Source organism: Prosopis cineraria, unplaced genomic scaffold (genome assembly GCF_029017545.1).
Source record: "Prosopis cineraria cultivar Desert tree isolate PC_DT_omini unplaced genomic scaffold, ASM2901754v1 PC11, whole genome shotgun sequence".
NCBI classification, from domain to species: Eukaryota; Viridiplantae; Streptophyta; class Magnoliopsida; order Fabales; family Fabaceae; genus Prosopis; species Prosopis cineraria.
This window is the reverse complement of record NW_026555342.1, coordinates 20,477,380-20,491,680: the sequence shown is the minus strand read 5'-3', so window position 1 is coordinate 20,491,680 and position 14,301 is coordinate 20,477,380. Positions and strand designations below refer to the sequence as shown.

The window sequence follows — 14,301 nt, the reverse complement described above, 5'->3', positions numbered from 1 at the left end:
GAGTATGTAGGCTTCAGAAGTCCCTTTACGGTTTGAAGTAGGCATCAAGAAATTGGTATGCCAAGTTTACTGGTGCTTTGAAGGCTGTAGGATTTATACAATCACGTGCTGATCACTCTATGCTTGTATATAATCAAGGTGGTGTGTTTCTCGTAGCCTTAATATATGTAGATGATGTCCTCCTAGCTGGAACACACCTCAGAAAGATTGAACAAGTCAAGAAGTACCTGGATCATAAATTTTCAATTAAGGATCTCGGCAATATCAAGTATTTTCTTGGGATAGAAGTGGCAAGAACTCCGCATGGCTTTGTTCTTAATCAAAGAAAATATGCATTGGATCTACTAAGAGAAGTTGGAATGGAAGGTTGTCGACCTTGTGACTTCTCAATGGAAGAGAATTGTAGACTAATAGTTAGGGAAGAAGACGAGGATGCTGAGAATGCAAATAAGAGCGTTGATGGAAGCAGATATAGAAAGTTGATTGGGAAACTGATGTATTTAACAGTCACACGATCGGATCTTGTTTATGCTGTTAACATTCTCAGTCAATTTTCATCAGACCCTAAACAAATTCATCAAGATGCTATTGAATGAGTTTTGAGGTATTTGAAAACCACGCCTGGCCAAGGCATTCTCCTGCTTAGTGATGGTGATCTCGAGTTAGAGGCTTTTTGCGATGCTGACTGGGAAAGATGTCCAATTAACAGACGTTCTCATACGGGGTATTTAGTGAAGTTTGGGGGTTCCCCCATATCATGGAGGACCAAGAAACAAACAGTTGTGTTCTTCAGCCGAGTCAGAATATAGGGCCATGGCAAATACTGTAAGCGAATTGATTTGGCTTCGGTAGCTGATGAAAGAATTAGGAGTGGAACAAAGGTAGGCAACACGGCTCTACTATGACAATCAAGCTGCACTTCATATCACACGAAATCCAGTTTACCATGAGCGGACCAAACATGTTGAAATGGATTGTTACTTTGTTCGGGAGAGATATGACAGCAAGGAGATTCAATCGCTGAAGATTTGGACAAGAGAACAATTGGCAGATATCTTTACAAAACCGCTGGGCAAGGAAAGATTCGCACACTTCAAGGGCAAGTTGGGCATTGTCAACCTCCATGCACCAACTTGAGGGGGCATGATAGAGATCACCGTAACTCTAGGCAACATCATAGATATATATTTCTATTTATTATAATGTACAGGTATAATAGGAAAAGAATAACTGTCTTGCAATATTATAGGGATGCTAGCGGATTCGGTGCTTCATAACTGATTCCATAATGCTGTATATATATAGTATTCATTGTGATAATAATACGCGGATAATTCTCTCCATGAAATTTGTCATTCTCCCCACTTTTTGCTGCCATACCACATAATCATAGGACAACAAACTTTTAGATAGTATTTAGATTGATAGATTTGGATTTAAATTTATATTTAAAATTTGAAATTATACATTTCAAATTTTACATTTAAAATTTATATATTTAAATTCTTTGTTTAGGTGGTTTAAAAAAATTTAAATGAAGAAGTGAATGATGAATTGAGATTCGAAATGAAAATGAAAAGGATTAAGGGTCATTTTTATTTTTAAACTATATACAAAATGTTACAAATATACCTAAACTCAACTATGAGTCAATTATGTCTCTCAACTTTAAAAATTATCTCTATCATCACCCTAATATTAAAAATACTTAATGTCCATTAATCATCAGTGGGTCTTTTTAAGTTGATAAAAAAATATTAAAAAATAGTGAGAATAAAAAAAGCATAATCATTAATTTTTATAGTTTATTAAATTTTCTTTTAATTTTTATAATATTTTTCAATGTTTTCAATTTCTATAGGACTAAAATCATTGAAAACACTCAAATTATAGATATCTGAATAACAAATGTCACCCAACTTTGTTAAAATTTTAAGAATTAAAAACACTAAAAAAATTATAAAATTTAAAAATCAAACTCAATAAAATTATGGAGAACTATCATTGTATTTTCTGAACCACTGATGAGGCCTGCTTCTGCTTGTAATAAAAGATTTATGCATTTTTTTCATTGAACAAAAATCATTTCACGACTTTTTAGAGAAATGAAAGAAAGCTTATCTCTTTCTTTCTTTAATTGTTTTCATTTCCTATTAAAAAAAGTGCCATCTTTAGTATTCTTAACAATTCACATTGACGAGTCGTGCTCATCAATGTGATAAAATTTGAATATTTAAATTTAAATTTAAATATTATTTTATATTTATTAAAATTTAAAATTATAAAAAATTTATTATTGTATTTGATCAGTATAAAATATATTTAAATAATTAATATATGAAAATTAAAAAATTTAAATATTAAATTGAATCTTTTAAATTAAATTTAAATTAGATTGATGATTAAAAAAAATCATTAGAAGTTTTAATAATTTTTATATTTTTTATTTTAATAATATAAAATAATATTTTAAATTTAAATTATTTAAATTTAAATCTATATAATCTAGATCTCATTACATTGTTAAGCAATATAGTGCTCATTAATGTGATAAGGATAGAAGATGAGTACGTAAACAAGCTCATTTATTTTGTCCAATGGATGAAACTCACTTTATTTATTTACGGAAAGTGCGAATTACTTTTCAACTGAAAAATAATTCTCTTATAAGTTATGCATTAATTACGGTGTGAGAAAGAAGTCACTGGAGGAATGTAGCTTGTCAGTGCATGGCTTTTTCTAGAATCCAATGGAATAGGGCTGCGTAAAAGACAGGATAGTTTTAGATTTTACTTTAATTTAAAGTCTGATCTTTTTTATAAAAAAAAATTGAATTAGGTAACCTGTAATCCGGTCTTATTCAGTAATAATTCAAAGATTAACAAAATCGAATTTGATCCATAGGACTGAGAGACTGGTCCTATTAATCTAGTACTCACTTAGCTTTTTTTTTCCTTTTTATTCTATAAGAGGAAATAATCTATTTCAACATAATAAATTCAATTAAAATAATAAAAACACTTATAGTAATAATAAATCCATAACAATTTCCAACAATAAGAAAAAAATATTTCTGTTATAGTCCAAATGATTTAAATTTATAACTTTAACAAAAACAACATTCAATAAAATTCAACAACACTACATTACAACAACAATTTAGAAACAAACTCAACAAATCTTCATACAATCATCTCCTTAGCATCAATTACACTTCAAACATTTGTCAAAAATAAATTAATTATAATTATAATAAAAAAATTAATAGGACTGAACTGGACCAAGTGGTCCGAATGCCTAGTCTCTTATCCAGTCCAACCCAAAGAAATAGTCCGGTCTTTTCAGTCTTTCTGGTCCTAAAGGACCAGTGTCTATATGAACCAAATAAGATTGAAACCATCTCGAGTTGGACTAGACCAGATAGGACTGAAAGACTTTTGCACAGCCCTACAACCGAATGTTAAATTAAAAAAGCTAGCCAATGATTAAACCAATTTATATAGGTATATAATAATTTAAATATAAAAAATAAATATGAAACTATTATTTAACTTAAAAATAAAATTAAATATTTTAAATTTATCATGACTTAATAAACCACATGATATAATAAATATCAAATAATTAAAAATGGATCATTTTTAAAAAACAAAAAATTGGTTAGAAAAATGTCATTTTTTGAGCCATCTGATATTTAAGAACTGGATCCGGTTCTCGATCCAAAGTGATCTAATTCGACCAAACTTGTCAAATAGTTTTTTCAGCTTGATCAAGCTATTAGCCTGACTAGTTGATGATCCAATCCAATTTTTAAATCATTCCTTTTTCTTGAAAAATAGCATCATATTATATATATACACACACACATAAAAGAAAGGAAAATTATAAATAACCACTGCATAAGGATGTGAATCATATTTTAGGACCTCAAATAATAGATATTGCAATCAAAGACTATATATGGTCTTAATTGTAATTAAAAAAGTTTCCTTTTACCAAAAATGTCCTCATTTGAGACCCACCGGTCCAGTGGTCATATCAAAGAAACTACAGAATAGAGGAAATCGAAGAGCTCAGAATGATATTCTCATTTCTAATGCATATTACAGTGACAATAATCCTCCTTTTTATATTAAGAGAGAATTAATTAGCCTTAACCGTATATTGTTAAATGGGTATAACTAATCATAGACATACATCAGAATGGGCTAAGGCCCAATACTATATTTAGTCTAATACTTCCCCTGCGAGAGGAAAAAAAATTGAGACCATTAATCAAAATTGGCCAAGACTAGATGACAGTAACCATTTTGTTCATACAAAGACTCAATGGGAACCACACGTAGCCTAGTACGGAGATCTGTAAAAGCATATTGAGGGAGAGCTTTTGTAAGCACATCTGCCACCTGATCCGAGGTAGGAACATAACCCACACGCAAGATACCATCAACAACTTTCTCTCGCACAAAGCACAAATCAAGCTCAAAGTGTTTGGATTTATAGTGTAGAACTGGATTAAAGGATAAAGCCATAGTACTAGTATTGTCACACTATATTTAAGATACCCTAATAGTAGAAAGTTGCATTTCTTTTAAAATAGTCAACATCCAACAAACTTCAATGACTGAATCTGCCACACTATGGTATTCTACTTCAGTAGTGGATCTTGACACAACAGATTGCTTGTGTGAAGTCCACATGACAGGATTAGAACCCAGTTAGGTACAGTAACCACTTGTAAACCGCCTATCCTCTTTAGAAGATCCCCAATCAGTATCTGCATATGCATGAATAGTGAAATAAGAGGTAGGTTGTATAAGAATACCACAAGAAGTGGTACTATTAAGGTAACGTAAGACCCTCTTGACACCTTCCTAATGAATTGAGTAGGGTTGATGCATATATTGAGCAAGTTTATTTACTGTAAAAGCAATGTCAAGCTTAGTGAGATAAATATATTGTAATGCACCAAGAATCTTTCGATAAATGGTAGGATTGAACAGAAGGGAACTATTAGTGATAGTGAGGCAAGTAGAGGAAGCCATAGGTGTAGGCTTAGTATTGGACAAGAGCATATTTGTTTTGCTGAGAAGATCTGTCACATATTTTTTTTGAGAAAGATGCATTCCAACACCAATACGATGAAACTCTATTCATAAAAAATAGGATAGATCTCTAAGCACCTTAAGTGAAAACAAATTACTCATTTAAGAAATGATTTGTTGCATCTCAATATCATTACTTCCTGTAAGAATCAGATCATCAACATATACTAGAAGATAAAGAGTAGAATTGGCTGTAACTTTAATAAACAAACACACATCAGACTTGGATTATGTAAAATCAAGACTACAAACTGTGGAAGACAGTTTTTGAAACCAAGCTCTGAGAGCTTGTTTAAGGCTATAGGTAGCCTTCTTCAATTGAAAAACTAAGAGAGATCTAGACCCATCATTTTTTTCAAAACCAAGGGGTTGCTGCATAAAAATCTCCTCTGCAAGATCACCATTGAGAAAGGTATTATTGAAATCAATCTGCTGAAGTTTCCAACCCTTAGAAATAGCAACAGTGATAAGGATACAAATAGTAGATGGCTTTACTACAGGACTAAATGTATCATTATAATCAGCACCAGCATTAGTTTTTAACATGAACAACCATTTACAAGCAATTGCTTTCTAGTTAGGAGGGAGAGGGACAAGCTCCCAAGTATTAAACCTTACTAAGGCATTGTACTCTTCTTCAGTAGCAACACGCCAATCATGATCAGCTAAAGCTTCATCAATAGTGGTAGGACAGAAATATGAGGGGGTAGCAGTTAGAAAACCTTTTGGCTTATAGATGCCAGCTTTGGCTCTTATAGTCATAGGATGTGTGTTGGTAGGAAGTTGAGGAATGAGAGGTGGAGTTATAGAACCAAGTTCAGAAGAAGTAGTAGTAGCTGGAGGAAGAGTAGAAATGGAAGGTAAGGGAAGAGATGAAGATGATGAAGATACTAATGGTGATGGTGATGGTAATGAAGGGTGTTGTGCAGTATAAGAAACAGAAATAGTAGTAGGTTGAAATGAAGAGAATATATCAATAGGTGAAGCTTTAGAGTGCTGAGTATGGACATTGTGCTGAGATGATGCCAAAACAGTTTCATTAAATGTAACATGCCTGGAAATATACAGCCTGCTTGTTGTGGGATCAAGACATTTATAACCTCGATGCTTAGAACTATATCCAAGAAAAATGCAAGGAGTTAATCTAAAATCTAACTTGTGAGCATGATATGGTCGAAGCCAAGGATAACACACACAACCAAACATTTTAAGAAGTGAATAATCAAGCAATTTACTATATAGCTTCTCAAATAGAGTAGAACCATGAAGAGCTTTAGTAGGCAACTGATTCATAAGAAAACTACTAATGTAAAATCATGTGGCAAATAATACAATGGAAGAGAAGATTGAGCCAATAAAGCCAAACCAATTTCAATTATTTGTTTATGTTGTCTTTCAATAAGGCCATTTTGTTCAAATGTATAGGGGTATGTGCAACGTGTTCTATACCATATTCAGTTAGAAACTTAGTAAAAGGTTAATATTCACCACCACTATCGGTCTGAACTTGTTGAATTATAGTGTGAAATTGGACTTCAACCTTACTTTTAAACTCTTTAAATGCTTGAAGAGCCTCATGCTTATGTTTTAATAGGTAAGTCCACACAAATCAACTATAAGCATCAATAAATGCAATGTAATAAGCATAGCCAGAAGAGACAAGCGAAGCAAGGCCCCAAAGATCAGTTAATATCAACTCAAAAGGCTTTTCATATACTGTCGAAGAAGATACAAAAGGTAGTTTGTGACTCTTAGCCTTTTGACAAGCTTGACAGAGAGACCGCTTACTGGTGGTAGGAAAAGCAACATTATTAGAATGTAAAACCTTCTTAGTGATCTCAGTAGAGGGGTGTCCTAGTCTACGATGCCATAGAACTAGTGGAGAAGTGTTAGAAGTAACATTGTAATAGGAAGAATATGCCCCTTGATATTGATGATCATTAAATCGATACATGCCCCGTAATTCAAAACCATGAGCCAAAGTCATTCTGGTCTACAGATCCTTAACAACACATGTGTTAGGAAAGAATTCAACTGAAACTTGATCTTTCCTTGTAAACTAAGCAATAGACACAAGATTCTTTTTTCATAGTAGGAACACATAATACATCATGAAGATGTAGTGTCTTAAAAGTAGCTAGCAAAGTGGAATGACCAACTAAAGAAATAGGGAGAGATTGACCATTACCTACTTCAATTGATCCAATCCCATAAGAACTACTAACATCATAAACCTTGTTTGGTGATCGAGAAATATGCTGAGTGGCTCTAAAGTCCAAATACCATCCATCATCATGAGTAGTTATAGGAGTAGCCAGATAGACTTGAGCACCTGGAGAGATGGTTGGAGTAGATTGTGAGGCTGGGGAAGGTGGAGATGGAGAAGAAATGGATGGAAGTGGTAGAGGGATAGAAATAGGAATTGGTGGAGGGCCAGAAATAGTAGGTGATGGTGTAGAACCAGCAGGGTCAACATAAGGGACAATAGTATAACCAAAAGTAGAGTCATAGTTGCCATTGATAAAATTCTCAATAGGAGAGTAAACAGAGTTATAAGCACTAGGATTAGATGCAACAGATGAAGAAGAGGTAGAGTAATTATAGTCAAACCGATAGTAGCATCGATCAACTGTATGACCCACTTTAAAGCATATTTGACAAATAAGAAGATTCAAAGAACGTCCTTGACCTCGAGACATACCAGAATGATTTTGAAAAGGTGGAAAAGGCTGACAACTACCACAAGTAGAGGTTGCCCGAGGAGCATAATTCACATGATACACTTTTTCAAAATCGTCATTAGCACTAGGAGGAACAGATGTAGCAACATTAACATGAATAGAAGACTGATGAACAAATGCCTTTTGATGAGTCTCAGCATCAATAAGCATGGTGTGGACTTTAGAGAGTGTGAATCGACCATATGCACCATTGATGACAGCAATCACCGACTCATATTCTACTGTCAAGTCATTAAGTACATAGGAGATGTGATCTGTCTCATCCACACGATGATCGAGCATAGCAAGGTGATCACAAATGGATTTAATAGTTGCCAAATAGTCTCTCATCGGTAGCTCACCTTTTTTTTATATTACTAAGCTGATTCCCATACTAAAGAATCTTGGAATCAGATTTTGTGGAAAATAGTTGTGCAAGACAAGTCCAAATCTATAGTGAGGTGTCAAAACCTACTAGTTCAAGGAGAATAAAAGCACTAACAGTGGCTAAGAGCCATGAAGCAAGGGCCAAATCTTGGACATCATATGACTCAAACTATGGATTAGGAATTTGATGACCAGATTCATCACAAATAGTCACTAATGGACAGGTAATTGAACCACCCAGATATTTGAGAAGATGATGTTGCCGAGCCATGAGAAGAGCTTGTTGCTTCCATTGACGGTGATCTTTTTATTGGTGAAAGATTGAACAATTGGTAGGGCAAAGGCATCATCATGAACAATATGAGTTAGAGCTCGACATCTTTCGATTAGATCTCAACTCTTAGTAGCAGAGGAGTTTCGGTCAACGATGTTAACTATTGTAGAGGAGAGATAGGATCGAAGTTCCATCAAGGATTGATAGCTTTGATACCATATCAGAAAAACTACAAAACAGAGGAAATCAGAGAGCTCAAAATGATATTCTCATTTCTAATGAATATTACAATGACGATAATCCTCCTTGAGAATTAATCAGCTTTAACCGTATATTGTTAAATGGTTACAACTAACCATAGACATGCATCAGAATGGGCTAAGGCCCAATACTATATTTAGTCTAATAGGTTGGATTCTAGCAATACAGAAGGGATAGGCAAATACTTATTGATTTTATACTTTCAGATAGCTTGATCATGAAAGTTAAAATGCCTTGATTTACCCAAAAAAAAAAAAAGTTATAATGCCTTGGCACAGTTACTATGGAAGATGTAGATCAAAATCAAGATAGTGTCATAATTATTTTTCCTGAGATGCTTTATGTAATGCTCGAGCTATGGGAAGCAATCAGAGATTATCATGATCTTATATAAAAGTCTCCCCCATATGCCATGCGTTGCCTACCTAATTGATCTCTTTATATTTCATTGTCAATCGTGAAAGCACCATAAGAAAGTTTCAGAGAGAAACTTTTAACAATCTTTGGTACAGAAATCAAATGAAAAGAGATATTCTGATCTTTATTCAAAACTAAGTGATCCTACAGCAAGAGCTTCCTATTTATACTGCCAAGACTTTAAACGGAACAGACGAGCAAAAGGAGGGTTACAAATGTTACTTCAGCTTTTATTGATTATAATTATTTTTGAGATGTTTTCAACTTAATGGACGTGACGTGAACAAAAGTGCGACAGCTTGTGCTTTCGTTTCATCCTGCAGTAACTCATGCTTTCGTTTCAATCTTGTTCCTGAATTACTCCATGGAAGCTATTGTAAGAATGATTTGTTTAGTAATCTGATCCTTACCAGGTGGAACAATGGCAAACCAACACCTAAACCAAACAGCTTTGGCAAAATCACTGTTCATGAAGAGTTGATTCAAGGTTTTCTTGGAGCTTGAGGCTTTAATGCCCCGACTCTCTAATGCAATTTGTAATCTTCAAACTTATTAACTAGTTTTTTTGCTCTTTTTTTTCCCTTTTAATCTTTAAGTTTCAAATAAAATGAAAAGACATTCTGATTTATTATGATAAAACAATAAATTCTTGCATTTTCTACAATTTTTTTAAAGAAAATACTGGAAAAATTGTGCATTTCATTCATTGTCTTTAAAAAATAGTAAAAAATAAATGCAAAACTTTGCCTTTCCATCACTATAAAATAATAAAATGTCTCTAACTTTATGTAGGTTAGTAATCAAAAGAAAAAGGTAAAAAATTTACTAAATAGTTAAGACATTATAAAAGGCATTGATGGCCCTTGCCTGTATTTTTGAAAGACGTTTGATGCTCCAGTAAGATATTTGTTCAGGGAATTTACCCCATTGAGAATTTTCCAAATGAAAATATGAGAAGATATATTTCAGGAAAAGCTTGAATATATGAGAGAACACACACACAACTTACATTGGTTTGTTTTCAAAATTGATAAGACTAAAGTCCCTGTGAAACACCAAGTACACTTGGCTAATTTAACTTTTATTTCCCAATTACTCTACATTTCTGCATAACAAATCCATCAGATAAACAATGTTACAGAATTAGGAGCCTTCTAAACTGAACTTCCTATTGAGGATTTGGTGGACGACTGTTAGCAGCAGCCACACGAGAACCCCATTCTAGCAACTCTTTGCTTGTGTCATCTTTATGTGCAAAAACTTCTATGAAACACAGTGAATCTTTCTGCGGTCCCGTAACTGCGGCAATTGCTTCGATCAGGTCCTCTTCTGTCCTCACCTATATTAGAGATAAAATAAAGTCCCACATCTAAAAATTAAAAGATAGATCATGAATACATAAAAACTTAAGATATGTTTAACCAAATGACTTAAGTTATTTCAGTAAAGTAGACTACCCTTAAACATATTAATGTAAGAAATCTAACAACCCACATTTAGGAAATGGAAGATGGAAGATAGAAATAAGCAAAGCTATGTCATGTCAAGGAATTATGAAGACTATAAATAAGCAGGTTAATGATTTTCATTGCTCATGAAGACCATAGAAACTCCACAAGTGCAGACACAAGATAGTTTGTTTCATTTATGCTAACCTTAGCTGTCCAGCATTTGCCATCTCCATTATGAATGGCATTCACAAAGGCAGTGTAGTCCCAGTTCTTGATCACATTGTATGGACCATCATGAATCTCAACTTCAATGGTATAACCCCCATTGTTAATCAGGAATATGATGCTTCTTTGTCCACAACGGATCATCGTTGAAACATCCTGCGCTGTTACCTGAATAATCAAAAGAAGATAATGCCAATGTGATTTTTCATGTTTTCACACCATCTCATCAAAGACAAGTTCATTATTCTTTCAATATTCTACTCATGAACTGATGTGACAAACCTGAAAACTGCCATCACCGATGCAAGCGATTACACGCTTAGACTTTGCAGCCTGTGCATATCCAAGCGTAGCGCCTACTGACCAACCAATAGACCCATACTGCATCTGGAATTCATAGCTGAAAGATGGATTTCACAACGATAATGTTAATTTAGACATCATGTAGAGAAAACACAACAGCAATGAATACATTATTCCTTCATGTAGAAATTGTAGGCCTCACCCACAGTTCTCAGGGAGCCGAAGTTTCTGACAGTTGAACCAGGAGTCTCCAGTTTCAGCTATGACAGCTGTATCTCCACTTAGCAGGTTCTGTCACCAAAAAATTACAATATTTAAAAAATGTAATGAAACCAAACAAATAAAGTTGTAAGCTTATATGATGATTTAATTAGCTTAGCTGTATGTGCAACATTTTATTCTTATAATCTAGTTCTCAAGCAACAGATTCGTTCACAAGCGATCATTGGATGCTCTGTTACATAGCTCATGAAGGTTCTGATATGGTTTTACATTCTTGATATATCAAAGAAACGTTGTGTAAGTATGAGAGAGTCATGAATATTTTAGGTCGAATGTAATTTTAATAAATCTAATAAAGCCCCACATGTTTAGCTACTAGGCTCAAATCCTAGGGGACCGTATACAAAAGTCACAACTACCTTGTACTAGAAGCAAGCACTACTGTACATAAGTTGCAGAACTAGGAAACAAGGATTTCATACTAAAAAAAAAACTACCTAGGATACAACAGAGTAGAACCCCAATCAGTAAACATACTCTTGTACTAATATAGTTTATTTGTATTTAGCAAGTAAATACACGGCATGCCTTTGCAAAAAAGATAGATTGACAGGCATAAGATGAAGCAAGTTCCAACATTACAAGTTTGAGAAAGAAAAGCTTTCAATTTTCAGTAGTTTTTTTCTTCACTTACATGCACAATATTGCAGAGGACATGTCAAAAAGAGGAACATGATCAAAAAAAAATTTAAGCTGAGGGACCAAACTAGCACACCCACATTAACATTGTTAGTTATACTCATTGTGAAGATCGTGCTGGAATAAAGTAGTGAACGAAGTTTTGACCCTTCAAGAAAGTACTTAATACACAATCCAGAAGAACAAAAGCACACTTTTATAGCCTTTAGCATCTTACCTGAATGTGCTTGAATAGAACATTAACTCTAAGAGGTTCATGATTCCCCTTCTTCAAAGGTACGCCAGGAGGCACATAAATACGCCGGTAATTCTCCAAGGCAGTGCTGTTTTTCTTGAGCTTCTTGGACAAAGCAGATAAGAAATCAGCCATGAAAACCCATCCAAGAGAAGGACCATTGCCAATGGTTACTCGATTAGGCTGCACTATGATTGCTTTCTCCTTCTTTATCAGCAATGAGTATCCCACAGAGCTGTAGTCATTGAAGATGGGACCGACAAACACATATGCATCAGCAGACTCAACAATCTCACCACAAAAACTAGTACTAACAGCTCCCCAGTATGTTCCAATGAAGTGTGGATGATGCTCAGGTACAAGACCCTTCCCTGATGGCATTACTGCTATTGGATACCCACTTGCTTCTGCAAACTCCATGAACGCCTTTTGCGCCTTCGCTACACGAAGCTTTGGTCCTCCTACAATCACTGGCTTCACGGCATTGTTCAGAAAAGTAGCTGTTGCTTCCACTGCTGCTTCTAGTCCTAACTGATTGCTCACTCTATATAAAATTCAAGGGCTTAATATGAGCAGAGAATATAAGATCAAGAATCCATATTATCCATAAACTACTTACTTAACACTAGCCTACATTACTGCTATGTTTATAATATTCTGAGTTTTGAAATAAGTAGCGAACTAGGATTGCTCGGATAGAGAAATAATGAAACAAGGAAGCCATGTATGAAACCGAAATCATACTTTGGAGCAATATAAAATGGAACAGGGTCTCTCGCAAAAGTTGGATGAGGAATTCCAGGCAGATTACAGCTTATACTGATATAAACAGGTTTGCTTTCTTTTATAGCAGTAGAAATCGCTGTATCAATCAGCTCATGTGCATCATCCAAGTTATTCACTATAGCCTGAAATATCAATTACAAGAATCTGAATCACCATATCAAAGTCAATTCTCGAATCGAACACAAGTTATCAACTTTATGTCACCTGAAAGCATGTGATTGTCTGAAAGCAACGAAGCTCCTGGCTGAAATCGGGCAACCCGATTGTGTGATGCAGGATCCGATTCGTGCCATAATCATTGGAATTGGGGCCACCGACTATGCAGATCACCGGCAGGTTCTCACTGTAAGCTCCAGCGATGGCGTTCAGGACGCTGAGGCCTCCAACGGTGAAGGTGACCACACACGCGCCGACGCCCTTGGATCGCGCGTAGCCATCTGCTGCGTAGCCGGCGTTGAGTTCGTTGCAGCAGCCGATCAAGTTGAGCTCAGGATCGGCGATCAGGTGGTCTAGAAGGGTCAAGTTGAAGTCGCCTGGAACAGAGAAGACATCGCTGACGCCGATCTCAACCAGCCGCCGAGCCAAGTGGCCGCCAAGCGTGCCACTGCAGGCGGATGGGCGGACCGGAGCCGGAACCGGAGCAGGGTTGGGTGGAGGCACGGAGCCAAGTTGAGTGGAAGCTTCCATGTGAAGTGAAGGATGATGAGAATAATTGGCTTGACGTTAAGATAAGTAGTGGATCACTGTTTCTGGTATTTTGAAGGGGATTGAGAGATGTTGATAATATATATAAAGGTTGTGACTTGAGCACCTAGCAAGGGAAAGCTGGCGTGAGAAACCATGGGCAGTGACGAAAAATGAAATGCTACAGAAGGAACAAAAGAAACAGGGGGAATGGTAGTGCCTCTAGAAACGACATAGCTTTCCCAAGTTGAATTGAATGCTGAACAGCAATATACGATATTTCTTAAAAGCGAATTTTGAAGTTTTTGATCTGAAAAGCCGCAGGGAGAATCTGGCCCAAAAAAAAAAAAAAAAGCAGCGCATTTGGGATTAGGGAGGAGAATGGTTTACTTCTGGGGTGAAATTAAGCTATCAGTTCCAGTAGTTTTGCCTTGGTTCAAAATTGGTCCCTATATAAACTTATTTTGGAATCCCTAACCCTATGACATGAAGCATGGACACTTCAAAAGGGTTAAGGTATTTGTATTAAATG

General features: G+C 35.2%; 2 protein-coding genes across 2 annotated transcripts; both read right to left on the bottom strand.

The window, feature by feature from the left end:
- Nucleotides 1–4,183: 4,183 nt before the first annotated feature.
- On the bottom strand, nt 4,184–8,763 carry LOC129287269 (uncharacterized). The gene is made up of 2 exons (XM_054923472.1): nt 7,294–8,763; nt 4,184–4,777 (listed from the first exon to the last, which is right to left on the bottom strand). The coding sequence occupies exons 1-2, from the start codon at nt 8,174–8,176 to the stop codon at nt 4,719–4,721; spliced, it is 942 nt and encodes a 313-aa protein (XP_054779447.1). The 5' UTR covers nt 8,177–8,763; the 3' UTR covers nt 4,184–4,718.
- A 1,364-nt stretch (nt 8,764–10,127) lies between these two features.
- LOC129287050 (pyruvate decarboxylase 1-like) lies at nt 10,128–13,983 on the bottom strand. Its single transcript, XM_054923192.1, has 7 exons — nt 13,290–13,983; nt 13,044–13,207; nt 12,282–12,843; nt 11,346–11,434; nt 11,123–11,240; nt 10,820–11,008; nt 10,128–10,503 (listed from the first exon to the last, which is right to left on the bottom strand). The coding sequence occupies exons 1-7, from the start codon at nt 13,770–13,772 to the stop codon at nt 10,333–10,335; spliced, it is 1,776 nt and encodes a 591-aa protein (XP_054779167.1). The 5' UTR covers nt 13,773–13,983; the 3' UTR covers nt 10,128–10,332.
- Between the last annotated feature and the right edge of the window lie 318 nt (nt 13,984–14,301).